Source organism: Furipterus horrens, unplaced genomic scaffold (genome assembly GCF_987537825.1).
Source record: "Furipterus horrens unplaced genomic scaffold, mFurHor1.1.pri manual_scaffold_10, whole genome shotgun sequence".
Classification (NCBI taxonomy): domain Eukaryota; kingdom Metazoa; phylum Chordata; class Mammalia; order Chiroptera; family Furipteridae; genus Furipterus; species Furipterus horrens.
The window spans coordinates 22,998,860-23,019,749 of record NW_028327180.1 but is presented as its reverse complement, the minus strand read 5'-3'; the positions used below and the strand labels follow the sequence as shown (position 1 = coordinate 23,019,749).

The 20,890-nt window shown below is 31.7% G+C and overlaps 1 protein-coding gene across 1 annotated transcript in view; it reads right to left on the bottom strand.

The window, feature by feature from the left end:
- FSTL5 (follistatin like 5) overlaps positions 1–13,012 on the bottom strand; it is a 494,569-nt gene extending 481,557 nt beyond the window's left edge. Inside the window, exon 1 of the mRNA XM_090288197.1 lies at positions 12,887–13,012. Within this exon, the coding sequence (XP_090144323.1) occupies positions 12,887–13,012 (126 nt within the window). The remainder of the gene's footprint in view (positions 1–12,886) is intronic.
- Between the last annotated feature and the right edge of the window lie 7,878 nt (positions 13,013–20,890).

The following is a 20,890-nucleotide window of genomic DNA, read 5'->3' as shown; positions in this document are numbered from 1 at the left end:
AACTAACTGCTGTAGATGAATTCCTATTTTTAACAATGTAACATAGTAAAATAAATATAGTTTAGAATAATATGCATCATTCTAGATATACATACATAACATAAATATATACATATGTAAATATTCATGCTTATATGCATATCTTTATATATACTGAAATAAAATATAGCATTATTTTAGTCATATCTAATTTGTGTTAGAAGTCAGAGCTTTGAATTATTAGTTTAAACATTTAAAACCTTTGCCCATATGTGCATTTCTTTTATCGGCTTTACTACATTTTCTATGAAGTCCCACTAAAGAGGATAAACAGTAGCTTTATCTTGTCTAAAATTTTACAATGACATAAATATTTTCATTAAGTATTTTTATTACTTTGAAATATTGAGAAAACATAAAGCACTTCAACAATGAATTAAAAAATTACAAACGATGGGGAAAATATTTGAATACACTTCAGAAAACAAAATTTATGAATGACCGGTACACAAATGATAAGAAACTCAGGGACACTAGTCACCAAGAAAATTCAAATTAAAACTACAGTGAATACCACCCTTCAGAATGGCTAAAATTAAAAACACAGAGTACAGAAAATATTTTTTTTAAATGTGAAATAACTGTATATCTCATGCATTACTTTTGGAAAGGTAAAATTTTAAACCTAATTTAGAAAAAAGTCGTGGTAGTCTCTTATTTAAGGATATCATTGCTAATTATTGACCCAAGGGAAATGAAAATATATAAACAATAAGAGACCTAACAAGTATATTCATAGCAGTTTTATTTATGAAAGTTTCAACAGGTTCCTATCAATAGGAATATGGATTAAAAATAAAACAAAATACTGTGGTATATTCATATAGAGGAATACTAGTCAGCAATATAAGGGAAAAGCTATTAAGAGACACAATACGATAGATAAATCTAAATAGCATTATTATGAGTGAAAGAAGTGTTATACAAATCTATACATATGCTATAATTCTATTTACATGAAATTGTAGGACAGAAAACTATATTATGGTGGAAAATCTCAGAACATCTGTGACCTCAGAGGGGATGAGGAAAGAGGTTAACAGGGAAGAGGTATGAGGGAATTTTCTTGGGGGATGATGACATTCAAAATTAGAAACTCTAAATATATATTTAACTCTATTTACCAAAGTTTTTAAGAAAGATAGCTTAATGTCTATAATGTAATTTAAAATGAAAAACAAATTATAAATAGAAAAATAAATAGATACACAAAATATACATATATGTGACAAACAATCATGGTAAAGTATTTATTTAGGCCTCGGTTACATAAGTGTTGACTGTAAAATTCAAATTTGCTGTATGTTTGAAATTTTATTCAAAATTTTAGAAAAGTAAAAGAGAGACATGATTCTCCTCAAGAATTTCTTAACCTTCACACTATCAAGAAAACAATGTTTATAATATTTCAAAACATAAATTTTAAATATGTATGTTGTGTTTTTATTTGTTTAGTGCTGTTTATTTGTAGTATCGTCAGAATACTTGTTTTTGTAAGGTCTTTAAAGAAGCATTATATAAACTGAATTGGCAAAATATCCTAATAACTATGTAAACTGGACCAGTAATCGTATTATACTTTTTTGAAATATATTATTTGGTTCTTTCAATGACTGATCTTCATTTAACTCTCTAAACTATAGGAAGTTTTCAACAACTGTGACAGCATGGATGGACCTGGAGATTATTATGCTAAGTGAAATAAGTAAGTCAGTGAAAGACAAATACCATATGATTCACTTATATGTAGACTTTAATGATGAAAATAAACTGACAAACAAGAATAGAAACAAAGGCATAGATACATGGAACAGACTCACAGCTATCAGAGGGGAGGGGAGGGGGGAGAGGTCATTGAATGAAAAAAAGAGGTGAAGAATTAGCTAAGGAACATACATGTATAACCCATGGACACAGATTACTCTGTCATTGGTGATGGCCAGAGGGAACAGGATACAAAGGTTGGGGGAGGTGGGCAAAGGAGGGGAAATGGTGACATCTCTAATAGTGTAAACAACACACAAAAAAAGATGAAAAATAGAAAAACGTTTTTTTAAATGAGAGAATTTGTGGATATCAAAAGAATAATAAAGAAATACTATAAACAACTCTATGCCTACACTTTAGATAATTTCAAAGATACATACAAATTCCCTGAAATACACAATCTGCCAAAACTCACATGAAAAGAAATAGACAACCTAAATAGATTTATATGTGTTAATAAAATTAAATTAAATCAATAATTAAAACAGAAAGTTCCAGGCCCAATCAGATGGGTTTACCAGAAAATTCTACCAAAAATTTGAGGAAGAAATTATACAAGTTCTCTACAATCTATTCTAGAAAGTAGATACAAAAGGAAAACTTCCTAATTCATTCTAAGAGTCCAACATTACCCTAATACTAAAAGCAGACAAAGACATTACAAAAAACTTAAAGACAAATATCTCTCATGACCATGAATGAAGAAATTCTCAATAAAATATTAGCAAGTTGAATTCAACAATGTAGAAAAAGAATTATGCACCATAAACAAGTGGAATTTATACCAGATATGCGAACTGATTTAACATTAAAAAATAATAATGCAACTCATCACATCAGCAGGCTAAAGAAAAAATCACATGACCATATCAACAGATGCAGAAAAAACATTTGACAAAATTCAATATTTCTTCATGATAAAAACTGAAAATAAAAGACTTTCTCAACTTAATAAATAACATCTAAAACAAACAAAACAGACTCTGCCAAAGATGAAGTCAAGAGGACAAGAAGATAAGGCACAGTCAGGAAGAAAATACTTGCAAAAGACTCATCTAAGAAAGAAACATTTTCCAAAATATATGATAAATTCATAAAACTCAACAGTAAGAAAACTAACAACTCAATTATAAAATAAGCAAAAGACCTGAGCTCACACCTACACCAAAAAAGACATACTGATGGCAAATAAGTACATGCAAATATGGTAAACATCATATATATTCAGTGAATTGGAAATTGGAAATTAAAACCACAATGAGATATTAGAAGATATTTATTAAAATAGCCAAAAAAAAAAAAAAAATAACACTACCAAATGCTGACCAGAACATGGAGTCACAGAAGTTCTCATTCTTTCTTGGTGGGAATGCAAGGCGGTACAGACTCTGGAAGATATTTAGTAGTTTCTCAGAAAATTGAACATATTCTTACTTACTTACCCAAGTGAGCTGAAAACCCATGGCCATATAAAAATTTGTGCACAGATGTTTTTAGCAACTCTATTTATAATTGCCAAAATCAAGCAACAAAGATGTCTTTTATTAGGTGAATGGATAAATAAACTGTGCTACATCCAGACAAGGGGAAATATTTAGCGCTAATAAGAAATGAGCTATCAAGTCATAAAAATATATGGAGGAACTTAAATATGTATTGCTATTAAAAAGGAGCCAATTTGAAAATGCTATATACTGTATGACTCTACCTATTTGACATTTTGAGAGAAGCAAAACTATGAAGACAGTAAAAAGATCACAATCGTGGTGGTTGTGAGTGACAGAAGAATAAACAGAGCCAAGAGGTTGTTTAGGAGAGTGACACTATTTTGTATGATACTACAATGGTAGATAACGGTCACTATGCATTTGTCGAAATCCATGAAATGCATAACATCAAGAGTAAACCCCTAAAGTAAACTCTGAACCTTGGGTGATAATGATGTAGGCTCAGGGACTGTAACAAATGTCCGACTCTGGTGCTGGATGTTGACAGTGGGGTAAGCAGCATAGATGTTGTGCCAGGAAGGAGGTTTCTGGGACCTCTCTCTACTCTTGGCTCAATTTGGCCACGAACCTAAAACTGCTCTGAAAACAATAGTCTATTTTTGAAAAATTGATTAAGAGAAAAAACGCCCCTACCTCAGGAGGAAACAAAACATGCTCTTACAAGTTTGTTTACAAAAAAAAAAAAAAAATTCTAAAAGTATGTTTCATAAAGCACTTTATGTTGGATATCCCTACTGTACTACTCACCTCAGACCACCTGGGGGCTAGTTCAATACTGTAACTTAAGCACATTTTTTCTAGTACCTAGTCCAACAGATATACCTAGTCACTCCATTTATTTTCCTGTAGCCTGGGCTCTGTAGAGCAAACTTCACTGGCTCTCTCTGAAGCATCGTCCCCTGGTTGCACATTTAAATACGGTCTTGAATAGTGTTTTCAATCAATTCATTTGAGATGTTCACCTCACCAGCAATCACAGACAGGCAAATCAACACATGTAGTTAAGAACTCCATTTGAATTATTTTTTCTCAGTACCTTGTGTGTAGTAGGTATTTAACATATACTTGTTGAAATAATGACTGAATGTACTTTTTATTCAGAAAATCTGAACATAAAGAACAGTGATAATTTAGGTGGCAGTATGTTAAAGGAAAAGAGAACTGTTCTGGAAGACAGGGGATCTGATCTTAGCTGAGCAGCCAAGTATGAACTTACCAAAGAACTGTGCCATCAGTTTTATCTGGGTTCTCAGTTTTGCCATCTGTATTATATTTTTCAAAAACAAATGGAATACTTTTTACTATCTTGTAGCTCTAAAGGCACTAACTCTTAGTTCACATACAGGGGAACTAATGCCAAAAATAAGCAGTGAGATCTATTAGTTAAAAATAATACCACTCTTTTCAACTCATTTATATACTATAAAGTTTTTATCTCTTTAACATGCTAAATGTCAAGTTTATAAATCAAGATATCTTTTCATTTATAACACAAAGCTTTACTAATTGAATTCACAATAGGATTTTAATAATAAAATATGTACAGGTCAACTTATTATTATTTTAAATATTAAAGTAGTGAATGCAAATGCTAGCTTGCCAATGCAATGCATTAATATTAATGATTAGATAAATGTATTATCACTTAATTTACCTTTTAAAAACAAGCACATGTTTTGAATAGGAGTTAACTAATGTGCTTACTTAATGTAGATATGGATGAATTAACAGTTTGCTTTTCTTTAGCAAACAAATATGATCTAGCACTATTCCTAGAGACATGGCAGACATATATAACTATACTTAAAAACAAGAAGGCTTTGGAAGTCAGTCAAAATAAAATGAACAGTAAAGAAAAAACTATTTAACTGCACCTGGGTCTTAATATTCTGGTGCAGAATATTCTGGTGCTTCTATATTGGTAAAAAAAAAAAAAAAAAATCAATGACTCTTCAAGGAAACAGAAATAAAGCCATATATTTTTCAACTATAGTTTTTGTTTTTAATTATTGAGTTGGGTATGAGGAAGTACTTTGACTCAGGTCATTTAAAAACCCATACTCAGGTGGTAGAAACACCATATTTGCTCAAGGTTGGGAGACAACTAGAGTTTTCTGGAATCCTGACAACACTGACTCTAATGTACTAAACAAAATTTGATTTTTACTACTTTGTCATAGTTTTAAAAAACAGATGTAAATAGAGTGCTAATGCATCACATTTTTAACATTTCAAAACCTCAAATCTTCACTAGACGGTAGCTCTATTTTTCGAAGTTATAGCTACTTTTAAAGCTTTAATCGAAATATTTTAAAGTAGCGTTAAAAAGGTGTAATGGAACAGACATTTTTCATAACATCCTACACACCCATCGTAACAGTAGCGCTCTAAGATTTATTCTCAAAGGAATCAAATGATTTTCTGTAGTAGGTCCTTATTGTGATATTTTATAAGTCAGACATATCTCTTTAATGACTTATTTTTGTTAAGCAAAGTGATTCAGTCCACTGCATGCTTGGTTTACAGAGATGAACAAATATACCCTGCTTTGAAGGAATAAATATTCAAGTAGCTTGCTCAAAGATCAATTTTTTTTTTCTTAGAATTCTTGAAGGACAAAGTTAACCAGGAAAAAAGTAGGAGGAAGCTATCATCATGTAGTGGTTTTGAAACCAACTGTGAAACTCACAAAGCATTTAGTTTTGACTTTGACAGACTTACTTAATGGCAATTCTGGGCCCTGTTAACAGTGGTATTCTCAATGCATATTGGGAGACAGTCTTCCATGGGTCTCATGTTTCTGGACATCTCATGATCATAGACACTGACTGCAAATTTCTCTGGACTATCTGTTCAAGGATGTTTGTATAGCAAATAGTATTGGAAAATAAAAACAAAAGTCTCCCTCTGGAGCCAAGGGCAAGTGCATTTATAACTGTAGAAAACCGAGATTGTATCATTCTGTACACCAACAATAAAATATCAGAGATAGAAACTAGAAAAAAATCCCTTTTACTGTAGCAACAAGAAAAATAAAGTACTTAGGAATAAATTTAACCAAGGAGGTAAAAAAAGACCTCTACTTGGAAAACTACAGAACACTGAAGAAAGAAATTAAGGAAGATACAAATAAATGAAAGCATATACCATGTTTATGCAAACAGTATTGGAACATAAAAAAATAAAATAAAAAATGTCTCCCTCTGGAGCCAAGGGTAAGTGCATTTACAGCCTTAGAAAACAGAGATTATATATTTGTATGGAGTGAAGGGCAGGACTACTTACTGTCCAGTACAATAAAGAAAACATTTTCTTCTGATGCAAAGAACAGGCATACATATGGTCCATACAATAGAACTGGCATCCTCAACTCACAGATTTTCTTTGTAACATATCCCACACTGTGTGCTGGTATAACCTAGCCATCTTGACATTACCCTGTGGATACTGGGCTCTAGTAACTAGCTTAAACTCTGGCTACGGCTATTGGCATGAACAATAAACCATCCTTTATCTCTGACCCAACAGTCTTGTATATCTTCTGTCACTGTGCATGGCAGGCTAATATATTAGCACGCAAAGAGAAAAATATCTCAAACCATTCACAGTTCTTGACAATATTCAAATTCACTCACGGATGCAAAGGTTACTCACAAATTTCTCTATCCTACTAGTTTTTGGATGAAATGGAAGCAAAGAATCTCAGAAGAATAATACTATGTCAACAAAAGCATCATTATAATATAGAGAGTACCGTTTAGGCATTTAGTTTGAGAATTAGAAAATTTAGAAAGCATCTATACTATCAGTAATATATGTGTAGGTCATTTCTAATAAAAAGAGTTTAATAAACATATTTGTGTTTTGATTTTTGCCTAAGACTCTTAAAGGACTAAAAAAGCATTTTTGCTAAAATTCATGACATTTCTTAGATTCATTACTCCTAGTTATAAAAAATTTGGAACTATTATGTGCTCTTTGATTTTACTAACCTCAGACTACAATTTTTTAATTATTCTTCAATTGGTCTTGCACAATCTCAAAATGGAGAGGAGATTGTGTCAGTTAATACTGGGATTTCATTTATCAGAAAAATAATTTCAAAAATGTTTTTATTTTTCAAATATAAGTTACTTTAATAGAAAAACTTTTGAGATGTATTAATAATTTTCAGCCATTGTTATATATACAGAATGCATAATTAGTACATTTCTTAACATTTAATTAATTTTTTGACCATTACTCCCTTTGCTCTCATTAAAGCCTTTTTTTTCCTCTCAGACGGTGGTCTGAATTGTTTCTTGACCTGTGAGAAATATATAAACATTTTAAAGGGCCTCCCCTGGAGCATGCTTCAAGCAGTCAGATATTCCAGATGGAATGGCACACATTTTCCTCAGTCAGGAAATAATGCTCCTGGGTTTGCCTGAAGGTTCCCAGCCTCTAAGCACTCATGGTTTTGATGAGTTGTTTAATGTCTGTCTCCTTCCCTAGAGTGCTCTTCTAATACTCTTCACCAAGCCACGTCTATCATATTTTTTAATACTAAAAGTAAAAATCACCTCCCACAAATGGCTTATTTGAATTACATTTACTACGGTGCATAGCAACACTCTCTGGACTTATTAAATTATGCAAACTCTTTGGCCCATTTGCACGGTAACTACTCCCACAAATAATTTGACTTAGGTAGTAAAAGAATCATAAGGCAATTTTTGTTTGCAAGAGTAGCTCTGCATTGTAAAGGTAGATATAGCAGTCTCCAGTCACATAACGATGTCAGCATTTTAAGGTCTTTAAGTGGTCCCACTAAGATACTCAGAGAGCACTCCTACAATCCTAAGATTTTCCCTCAAGCAAGACTTTGATTGTCATCTTCAGCAAATAATGCAACAGTATGATCAGTGCTGTAGGTAAGAAAAAGGATGTAAATGGTAGCGACCCTAACAGGACTTACAGTCAATCAATGAAAGTATATAGTAATAAACTGAAATATTAGTAGATACACACTGCAGGGTTATAAATACAACATAAGTCAAATTGGGAGGGGAAATTATCACACAACAAGAAATAGGAGAAATAAATCTTGGAAGGGAAAAAAAAAGAGTAAGAAAACCCCAGAGAGCAGAAGTAAAACAGAAAGCCAAGATGGTACAAAAAAAGGATTTGTGGTCAGATGATATGAATTTTTAATAAATTCTAGTTTGTCTTTATTGATGAGAATAGACTATGGTCATGTTGAGATAACAAACAACTCCCAAATTTCAATGGTTTAAAACAGAAGTTTTGTTTTTTTTTTCTCTCCTTTCACATTTCAAGAGAATCACTAATTGTTTGCATATTTTATTCATAGCAGTTATTTAGACACTTGGGATGATTTATCAGCCACTACTTTGATCGGATGATGTTTGCCATGCTAGAGGCAAAAGACAGTTTAGGGAGATTTTACAATGTAATCAAAGGTTCAGCCCAGATGCACTGCATGGCAGTTCTCACTACTCATTGGCCAGTACCAGACACATAGTCTCATTCAACCACAAAGGGACCAAAAAATAGAATTCTGTCTTATCACCATATAATCAGAATGAGTGGTGAATAGGACATATATTGCATGCAGGTCAAATTACTACCAAAAGAACTTATTGTGTAACTTGTGTTAAGTTTTATATTCTGTGTATTAAATCCTAAATCCTAAAACTTGCTCAGTATGTGATATTAAATGATTACTAAACATTTGTGAAGGACAGTTTTCTCACCTATAAAACTGTAATAAAAGCACTTGCCTCATGGGAATATCACAATTAAATGACAAAGGTATAGATGCCACATGGGAATACTCACAATTAAATAACCAAATGTATAGATGAACCTAACAGAGTACCTAGTATACCCTGAATGGCTGATGGTACTGAGATGTAAAGGTTACTCTGGGTACACAGTTCTGCTGATGGATCAAAATGTGGGAGACCAGGAAGTTTATCCCCCATGCACATGACAATGAATAGTTACAAACTATGCTCAACACTGAGGTCCCTTGCTGGAGACCAGCACTTACGGTGGTAACTATTGCTTACTAGTGAGTTCTCATGGAGAAGTTGGCCCTAAACCAGAGCTACAGCAACCTTCAGTTGAAGATATGTCAGTCTGGCTAAGAAATGAACATGAGAATACTCTGGTTGTGCTTATGGAGGAGCAGGAGGAACAATCTGAAAGAACATAAGATGTTTCTCCTTGAGGTCAGTATGATGTCGCTTTACCTTCATCACCATCATTATTTTTTTCTGGTTCCTTTCCCCATCTCTGTCTTACCTCTGCTTTTATCTGTCTCTTACTGATCTCATTGATTTTGTCTCTTCCCTCTTTTGCCCTTCAGAAAGTGACTTTACCTCTCTGGGTTTTGATATTATTTAGATGAACAGAAATAATAGTCCCTGCATCCCAGGGCTATTGTAAGATTTAGTTACAATAATTAATGTATCTGAAATCACCCAGCACAATATAAGTATGCACTGTTTATTTTTAAATAATAATAAATAAGATAACCACGTTAGGTATTGGAATATGGTGACTATATTTTAAAATTTCAGAGTGTTAATGAATTCCTACATTTGATATTACATAAATGCTTGTTGGAGAAATACATCACATGAAATACATGATTAGCTCACTCAGACACAGACTGTGGACTATAATTAAGACTTCTACAATTAGAATGATAGATTTATATGTTACTTGTGTTTATGTTGAAACACAAATGTATTTTCAATCACATTTATGCAGGTATATTATTGCAAACCTTATAAATATGTACATGTTTTTATTTAGCTGAATGATATGTCTTTGAAACCTCAAAAATTAATCTTGCATTTCACTTTTTGCTCCCAAGAGGGATTCATTATACAGTTGGCACACAAATATTTGGTAAAAACAAGTTCTATACATAATTTGTTCAGATTCAAAGTACTAAGTTCTCTGGGAAAAATACAGAAAATGGCTAAACAGAACTGGAGATCACTTATATTTTTTATTCATGTTTATTTTCTATTCAATATTTAATACTTATATTAGTGAAACCTAATCCTTATAGAAAGTCTCCTATGCATTTCTTCAGTCTAAGAGACATGTAGACATTTATATTTTTGCAATTTAACCCAAAACGAAATTTAAAAATAGAAGGAAATATTATATAATACTATTAAAATAATGTGTATAAAATTGCTTTAGGCAATTCTCTTCTTATGTTGCCCTGATAAAATGATAGAAAAATTATAACTAATTAATACATTAATTTTAATTAATGATACAATTATATATGAATTAATCATAATTAACTATATAATACAAGTATACATAATTAACTACTTAATACAAATACATATATCATCTTGATTTCAGCCTCATTCTAGTCAGCAGATGGAGTCATTCATTTCATATATATTTGTTGAGTGTTCACCACCTGCTAAACCCTCTTCTAAATGCTGGGGTACATACAGCAAGATGGATGGTATAATGGAAGGAAACATCCAACAAACTAATAAGTAAGTGAAATGTATATCTTGAGAAATGGTGATAAGTCTTATGGATGAAAATAAATTTTAAAAGATAGGTAGAGAATGTTTATGGTTTTTCCATTTTCAATTAAGGTTTGGGAAAGCCTCACAAATAAGGGGTATATAAACCTAACTGGAATGAGAATCAGTGTAAAAAGAATGATCAGATATTTTTGAAATCCAAATAATGACTTATACAAACAAAAAATAAAGGTTATAATGAGACTCATTTTCAAGTTCTTGGGGAAGGAAAGGTAGTTCCCACTGGCCAGCTGGGGGTTGGGTGGGATTGGAAGTTAATCTGGTGATTCTTGGAGGGGTCTGCACAACTCGGGCTGCTTCTTCACTCTTGTCAAATAAACGCTTCCATTTACACATGGACACACATGTATGCACTCACTCACAAAATGCCTTTTATAGTTTAATTTCACTTCTGTCCAAAGTTGTTTCAAAGTTAAGTACCTCCGTGATGTTCTCTGCCTCTTGATTTTAAATACCAGCAATCATGTATTATTCCTAATTATTTAAAGGTAAAGGCTCACAGGGATTCAATTAAATAGTATCTACAGTGTTCATGGTACAGGAATAAAAAGATTAGTAAGGCATAGTTTTGACCTCAGGATGCATAACTTAGGGCAGACAAAGAGCACAGAGCACAGAATAAGTATTCACTGGATATGTTGCAATATGAGCCAATGTGTTGTATTAATATTGTGTCTTGACAGAATTCACAAAGGAGTTATTGTTTCTAAGCATTGGGCTGGGATAAAACTGATTATTAGTCCTTGAAGTAAAGGTCATGACTGCTAATTTAAAAGCAGTGGAACAAGGCCAATTCCCCAGTTTTTACTCAGACCAGAAACTATAAGAACATATGTGTTTTGACATGTGACTAAACTTTTACAACAATATTTGACATTAAAGCATACTTTTACATTTACTTACCTTTTTTTCTGGCTATCAAACTTATTCTGCATGTTATATCTAGTCTATTAATACATGCAATAAATTTATATTAAAAAAAACTCTTAACATTTCTGACTTTTGATTTCTAACTTATAAAATTAAAATACATCTTCATAAGATAATTAAGATAAAATAATACAATTAAGATCTTAGCCTAGTGCCTGCCACATAAAAATCCTAATCAAGGTTCACTATTTTATTAAAAAATTGTAATATTATGAAGGAATTGCAGCCAAAAAACATAATGTAAATGCCAAACATGGGTGTTGAATATAAGAGAGAAAATTAATATATTTGTTTATTTCAAAAGTGTTTTTTAAAGACAGGTAATATAAGAAACTTTACATATATATATTTTCTCTCATGACTAGCATACTTTTTGTCTCTTCTACTTTCTATGAAGACCAAAATGTATTATAAACTTTTATTTAATTTAATAAAGATTTAGTTGAGTTTATTTACAGTATCAGAATCTGTATATAAACTATGTAATTTACAATATGTCTAAATGTCAACTTTTTACATTTGAAAATATTTAATATAAAGATGTTAAGTAAAGACTATTAGACAGCTCAAAATTATGATTTCTTATGACATTAAAATGTAGTTTAATTGCTTCTACAACCTATATTATTTCCACATAGTATACACAGCCCTTTCTGTTTATTTTTATGGCAAATTTAAGAACATAACACTTTTGATTTTGTTTGAAAAATTCTAAACTTAAAATTAATGTGGAAATAATAGAAACTATCTTAATGATTAGGTCCTAACACATTTACTTAATTTTATAATCCATTACTATTACTACTTGTTAACTTAAATAATGTATTTTTAATGAACCATCTCTATGTTTTGCTTAGAAGTATTTAATTCAAAAATTGTAAACTTCCAAAATTACTATCATTTTATGTTTTAAAATGTGTGTTCTTTTCATTATTACATTCTGAAAGCATATTCTGAAATAAGTGTTCCTGAGTGAGAAATAAACGCAGAAACTAATAGTTTAGTCCTATTTGCTGGGCACTATGAGCAAATTCAGAATGGTGACCGTACCTTGTGTCGCAACCTTATCAGAGGTTGATAAGATTTAAGGCCATATCCTGCTTCTTTGGTTGGCCTTCCTTCTGACTCCCAAAAAATGAATCCAAGAACCAAAACAGCTGACCAGCACTTACGCATCATTTTTGCTTTTCACCTGTGAAAATTAACATTAGAAGTAATCAGAATATACATTGTATATTCAAGAAACTTATTAAGAAGTATTAAATAGTACAAAGAAATCTCCGTGTATCTAATAAAAAATTACTGACAATTTCCAACGGAATCCATAATAGCTAAGCATCTCCAAATACAAATTATGATCCCCCTCATCATAACAAATACTGTTTTGCTTTCTTCAGGAGAAAATTAATAACAGTGGATTGGAAGAAAAATAAAGAAAAAGAAAAAATTAATCCATGGATAATTTTCTAAGCATTCATACAGAATACAATTATCAACATATAAGCCTTGAATTCCTCTTTGAGTATGTTTGGTGAATAATGCTTATTAAAACTATTGTTATTATAATTCACCGGTAAAGAACAGTGAGAGGTTAAGAAGAGATTCTTCTATGGAAAGTACTTAAATTCATGTATTGCTTCCACCCAATCTCCAGACTGGCATAGTTAGTATAATTAATAGCTCCACCTTTGTGTTTCAAAAGCATCTCCTCATACTACACATACCCTTATGGAAAGTCAGGCTCTCTTTGATTTTCATTCATCCATTTACTCATGCAGAAACAAAGGAGACATCATTGATATTGTTGATTCCCTTACCTTCCATACTAAACCTATCAGTAAGTTCTGGTGCTTCTACTTTCAAAATATATTTCAAACATCAGCTTCTCTTCAAGTACACAGTCATCACAAAATTAACTCAAGGGATCAGCATCACTTCTTCCTAAAGTGTCCTAATCACATCCTCATTGCCCTTCCACATGTACGTACATGAACCCTCAATCCACTCTCCACACAACAGCCTGAGTGATCAAAATGAATCCAAACATCATAATGTTATTGCCCTTGTCAATAATTTTGGGATATACTCATTTACCTTTAAGTTAAAAACAAAATTACTGACATAGCCTACAAGTTGCCACAGAGTCCAAGCTTTGCATGTCTTTCTCCTGCTCTAAATAACTGCTCTCTAGACAGACTAACCTTATTCAGTTCTTTGAACTTATTTTGTCTATTTCTACTATTGGCTTTTGTATGCTAGTTCCTCCATGTGAAATTCATTCTTTTCCTTCTCATTTACCACCCAAAGGCCTTCACATGTCAAACGTATCCTTCAGTGATCCTGTCCCATAACACCAAGCCTCAGTTAGAGTTCTAGACACTCACAATCATAGTTCAGTTTTCATTTATTTCAAAGCATGTGTTTATAATTATACAATATGAATATGATTGCCTGAATGCTGGCCTTCTTTACTAGATTATACATATATCTGCCTTCTCCTTCTAACTTCATGAATGTAGGAATATGGGGTATTTTTTTCTCAGCATTATATTCTGTAGGTCTAGCAATATTCTGTAGGTCTGGCACTTACTAGACATTCAATAAATAAATGAATAAATGAATGTCATTCTGCATTCAAGAGTAAAAGAAGGATCTGGCTTTCTTGCATTCTAATAATGCTGAATGGAATTCCTTTTTTCAGTACTGCTAAAAAACCATCTAAAAACTAACCTGAGAAAACTAAATATTTTTATTTGTAATCCATCACTTTGCTGTCATTTTGATGTATAGCCTAAATCCTTCCTCAGAGATAAATATATGTTTATAAGATAAATGAATGAAATATTTTAAATCTAAGATAAAATCCAAGAATAAAACAAATGGAACAAGTTCAAGTGAAGAAATATTTTCTCAGGTATCTGAACACTCTGCTCCTTCTGTTGTCAACCAGGAGAGGGAGGGAAGAGGCATGACAACATCTCTGTTTTTCATCACTGTGAGTAAAAGTGGGGTCATAAATTTCCTAAAAGTACTCATTTTGCTCATATAAGGAATTTTCTTTCTCTTTTCTCTCTTTTCCCTTCTTCTCTCCCTCTCTCTTTCTCTACACATGCATGTGTGTGTGTTTGTGTATGTGTGTGTGTGTGTGTGTATATATATACACACATATGTATTTTTTGGTCAAAAATATACATATATGGCTATAAATATTTCATCTACTGTAAAATATACAGCAAATTAAAAATTAATTTTGATAAGTGACCAAAACTCTCATGACTCTTGTGTGAATAATCTTCTATACATTGGCCACACATTGATCAACTCTCTACTGAAATATTTTCTTTGTCAAAGGCAATAGACTAAAAATATATGCTTTAAGAAATTTCACAAAAATTGACAAAAATAAATCAGTGTATACATATTTGATGGAGTATATGCACCCTACTTTTACTATTTTAATTAATATCTCTTGCAATGTTAACCATAATTAATTTCTTTATCAATTGTGGTATGATGTTCAAATCAAAATTTCTTAATAAAAAAGTTGTACAAAAATAAAAATATAATATGCATGATCTATGTATTTCAGCAAAAGCTATCAGACAACTGGAGTAATTTACTTGTTATTACAAGTAAAGTAAAAGAGAACTAACATTAAAAGTCAGATAACTTTTTTGAAGAGACCTTTGATTTCTCTTACAGATAGGCATTAGAAGCCAGAAGTGTAGTGTTCAAAAAGACAAAGAACAAGGAATAGTTTTTGTGTTTTTCTATTTTGTAAGAGTATCTTCATCCAAACATCACTGAGAAAAATAATTGAATTTAATTATACAGTTATCCAATAACAACCTAAATAAAAAGATAGCTCTTCATGTATGCTCAGAAACTAATTATCATATTCTTAGTTCTCTTCAGCTACAGGATACAGAGATGTCATTATTATGTCTTTTAAAATGTACTCATCTACAGAAGGTGTTCTGGAAATTGTGAATCAGCAGTTAGCAATGACATGCTATACTGGCTGGTGTGCTCACTTTCTTAGTATAGTAAGCTCTGACAAACAACCTGTTAGGTCTTCATAATTAATTGGCAGATTGTTGACAGCTTAGAACACTGAAAAGCATATGACTAAAACAAACGAGCTAGAACAGATGGTGCAATAATGATCCTATGACTTTCTTTTGTAACCTCAACATTTATATGGGAGCATCAAAAAACAAACCATTAACTTTGAGAAAACAATATGCATATGTAGCTAAAAAGTATCTGCCTGACATTAGATTTTACAAAGTTAGACTTAAAAATGGTAAAGTTATGAACAGAGGTTTCTCTTCTTCAAAAATAATATTTTTCTCTGACTCAAACTATTTTCTTTTACCATATCACATGCTACTTATGGCAGTAGGATTCAGAGTAATTGCGTTACTTAGTAAATTCAAATTTGAGAGTTTTTTATTTGTTTTCACATTCTCTAGAATCTCACTTCTGATCACATGGGAAAACAAACTAAGAGAGTTAAAGTATTGCCTTAGAAACAAAATGTAGCATTTGAGATAGGGAGGGATGCTTTCTCTGGTTTTGTGCCTATGTTGGGAAAGAACGTCAAAATGAAGCAAATCTCCCAACGTCATCTACATTATCAAATGTTTCAGGGAAATATCCCAAGAGTTTCATCAGTAGTACCCTAGTGGCCCTCACGCTATCCTGAAAAGCTACTATAGGCTTTTCAGGAGAAAGCTGCAGTCACTTCCTTTGAGAGACCTTTTCTGCCGGTCTCACGCAGACTTTGCTGCTTCCTGCTGCAATTTTTCCATATCTCCCTTAGGTTAACTTTTCACTTGGCACTGTGGTTATTGACTGAAGAAAGGTTACCATCCTTATATAGTTATAGACAGAAGCACACTAAACTGTTTCCATCACAATCTAGCATATTTCTTAATTTCCACAGACCTCTCTTTGCTCTGTGTAATAGGGAGGTGCCTTTTTCGTTTGTTAGCCTATAAATTCTATGAGGCAGAGAAACCAACTTTTTGACTGTCTGTGCCATGTTCGGTGACCTAAGCAAAACCAAATGCCTTAGCTGGGCCCCGTCTGTAAGAAGAATTTATGACCCGCTATACTCGAGCACCTGTACCAGCTTATTCTTGTGAGTAGGCTCTTTGATCTGGAGAGAATATGGGGAAGAACAAGTTTGAGAGAAAAAAGTGTAATTTGTTTTTTGAGATGTCCTTTGGTAGCCCAATTGGAGATATTAGATAGTTATTAGAATACAGGAAGTAAGTTTAGCAAAGAGGTATGGACTAGAGCTACCTCTTTGGGTTTCTTAACATTTACACATTATATAGCGTGTGTATGAGTAGGGAAGAGGTAACAGAAGAGGTCAGAAGACTAAGCCTTCAGTCAGTTTATTTGAAATAGAAGATTAAGTACTACCAGGAGGTAGAGGAAATAAAAATAGTGAAATGGTAAGTTTGGAAAAAAGAAATGAGGAAAATTTTCATTGGAATGGAAACCACAGTTCTTATCATCTGACCTACTATATTTTTACTGGTTTGTTTGTTTATTGTCTGCATCCAACCAAAATGTTAACTCCATCAAGACAGGACTTTGTTAATCACTTGTGTGAATTAGAGAAGTGCCTAGTATAGAGCCTGAGCTCAATAAGTATTTTTGATAAATTAATTAATTAATGGTGGTCATTAATTTGAAATAGTGGGTATACAATAACAAACTATTAATATTCTTCATGCAGTTGAAAAAACAATTAAAACTGACTGATTCAAGCTAGAAATTAAACTGCAATGATCACAAAAGTTTTTTTTAAACATGGATCAAAATTGGGCTTTCAATGGAAAGTTCCTTTGGAAAAGCCTCCCTTGTTAAATACAGATAACCTTGTCATGCCTTAGCTCAACTGAAATTGAAAGGACCAGAAAAATGTCTTATATTCTCATATATCCATCAGGCAGGTCAGTTACACCAACTGTTTTCATCTTTCGACCCATTCTACCTTCACACCCACTTCTTTGAACTCTGTGGATGTGTTTTCACATAATATTTCTTTTACAAAAACCATTCTCCGAAGAATCTAGTTTTATTATGGGAAGTGGATTCTCCCCATCAATGTACTAACTTTAAATACTCATTTTAATTAAAGAACAAAACAAAACACAAAAGCTAAGGGGTCTTTGTCTTCTTATTGTATAACCATAATAAAGAACAGTAAAGGAAAAAAAAATCACATATATTAGAAAATACTGGGATGGTACCTGGGGTTATATAATTATCCAAAAAATATTTTTCACAAAATTTATTGCTTACACTTGACCAATAAATGAAGAAGGAGAAGCATACCATGATAAAGTGTTCAAGTTTATAAAGCTAGTTAATGTCACAAGTGCTATCCGAACGCAATTCTGACTCCAGTAAGATATACCACATAGAACTGTTATATAATTCTACTTTTAAGACACACATAATGCTCAGCACAGGGAATACAGTCAATAATATTGCAATAACTATATATGGTGCCATGTGGGTACTTGAAATACCAAGGGGAGCACTTTGTAAAGTATACTAGCATTGAACCACTCTGCTGTACAACTGAAATTAATATAATATTGAATGCAAAAGTAACTGAAAAATTAATACCATCAACAACAACAAAAAACCCATACATGATGATGCAGAAATAAAGAGGCAACCTATAAAGAATTAGCCATAGAAGGAAAAAAAGCTAATTTTTGAGACTGAATACCCTTTGAAAAGAGAATCTTTCACTTATATTCCATTTAGATCAAAGTAAGTGAAGATACAGAATAAACAAATGAAGTGACAATGAGAGAGCAATAGCCATCTGACTTCTATGTCCAGACTTCAGGGAAAGTGTCTTTCATATATATATATAGAACCAGTAGCAGACATGGGAGTTTCTTCAGTTCCTAATTATATGATTATTAATTCACATGGTGAAAGTATCCAAAACTTTTAAATGTAATTCTCTATGTTGAATGATTATAACATGTGCAGTACACTTTTTCCCTCAACATCTGGGATAAGAATAGAATTAAAAGTGTTAAATAATGAGAATTATGATCATTAAATTAATTTCACTCTTTCAGAAAGGAAGGAACTTTAATATCAATGATATCTGAGTCATTAATTTGCAAGAACAAAACTGTCCAGGTTCTAATCAATGACACCTTTCAATAGCCAGCTTAATCTGAAGCTGAACGCAGCTCAATGTAGATAAAATGCATTCATTGCCATTTTAGAGGGACTGCAGTGTAAAATGTATACTTTAAGCTTTCATTGAGAGAAAGTATTCATGCTGAAATTTTTTTAAGTTTTATATACTGTGCTTTTAAGAAATGAAAATTCCACATTATGGATAAAACATTTTAGGTGGAAATTATCTGTTTCCCAAAATTATCTTTGGTTTGTACAACTATTGATGCCGTAGTTATATTAAGTCTTCTAGAACAATGAAAACATTCTAAATAAAATAGTTAAATACAATATAGAACACAAATAATGGGACTGAAAAACATATTAGAAATCTAGTATAATTCCTTCTTTCTATAGGTCAGGAAAACAAAAACTAGTGATAATAAAAAGTGTGCCAATAATGAAAAGAGTACACTGCTAGCTGCCCTGACTCAGATTATAGTATTTTTTAATACTAAAAATCTCCTGATTAGAATCCATTCACTATGGAAAGAAAAAACACATATGTACAAATGTTTTAGTGTCTAAGGGCTTCTTTAGAAACTACATCTCTGTGAGCACCAATGACTTTGTATTTACTACTCACCCGAGTTTCCAAAAGTCCACTGAAAGGACATCGGTGTCACCATCTTTGCAGCATGCTGTTTAAGTACAACTTTTTTCTTTGTAATTTTTTCATCAAAATAATCATTACTAAAAGATAGTTATATATATGTGTATATATATATATATATTTATGGTTAAAGCTATAGAGATGGTTACAGTTGTGTTTATATAACTGCAGTTATACAAAAGTTTTACACATTTATATAAAATATATTTAATGAAACATATATTATATATAAATTACATATAATGTATAATATATAAATTAATAGATTTTTAAATCTATATGTAGAACTTGAGAGATAAATATATAGTTATATCTCATATAGATAGTTATAGTTATATACAGATAGTTATATATAGCACAAAATATATACATATATGTTTTTTTTAAGCAGTTTTGACAACTATAAAACAGAATAAACTTTTGGGTCTAGCTGACTTAACCAAGGAATTTCTTTAAATTTTATAACTTTACAATAGGCAGCATTTGAAATTATCTACACTGGTTTCTCGAACTTAGAAAAAAAAACAACGCAACATACAGTCTCCCTAAAGAGGTCCCAGACTTTATAGTGTATTCATGATCCAATAGTCAAAAGGTGCATTATGTGGAGCCTGAAATTAAATACATATTTCTTTTTTATGATGACCTTCAATAGTGGGCAATACTTAATATTTTAAAAATAAGCTTTGTTCACTTATTTGTATACAGCTTATAAAATCATTTGCTGTCACTTTCTTCTTTACTATGAATAATCTGAGTTATTTTAAAATAAGTTTGATCATAATAGTCTGGATTATATATGTTATTACACGTATATAACAGACCATCAACCCTCCACCATGAAGAAAACCGTGGTCTGTGGCATGGTGTAAAATGATTGGAGAAAACCATGCTATAATATGACCAGGATAACATGAAATATCTCAGCATGCTGCACTTAGCTCTTCTCTATTGCATGTCCATGTGGTTTTTTTGTGACAAGATCAAAAAAAAAATTTAAAAGCAACTTCAGTTTTCTTCTTATATTTTTGGATGCAATTTATTTCAAATGTTGAATTTCTGAGTTTGGGCTCATTTTCATGGAAATCTGACATCAAAATAGGTAATTTTTCTTCTTGTGATTGTTAAACTGAAAATACATATTTTTAATGCTGAGAAGCAGCATGCTATGGTAAGAAGGACAACAGTTTAAAAGTCAAAAGATACAAATTTTA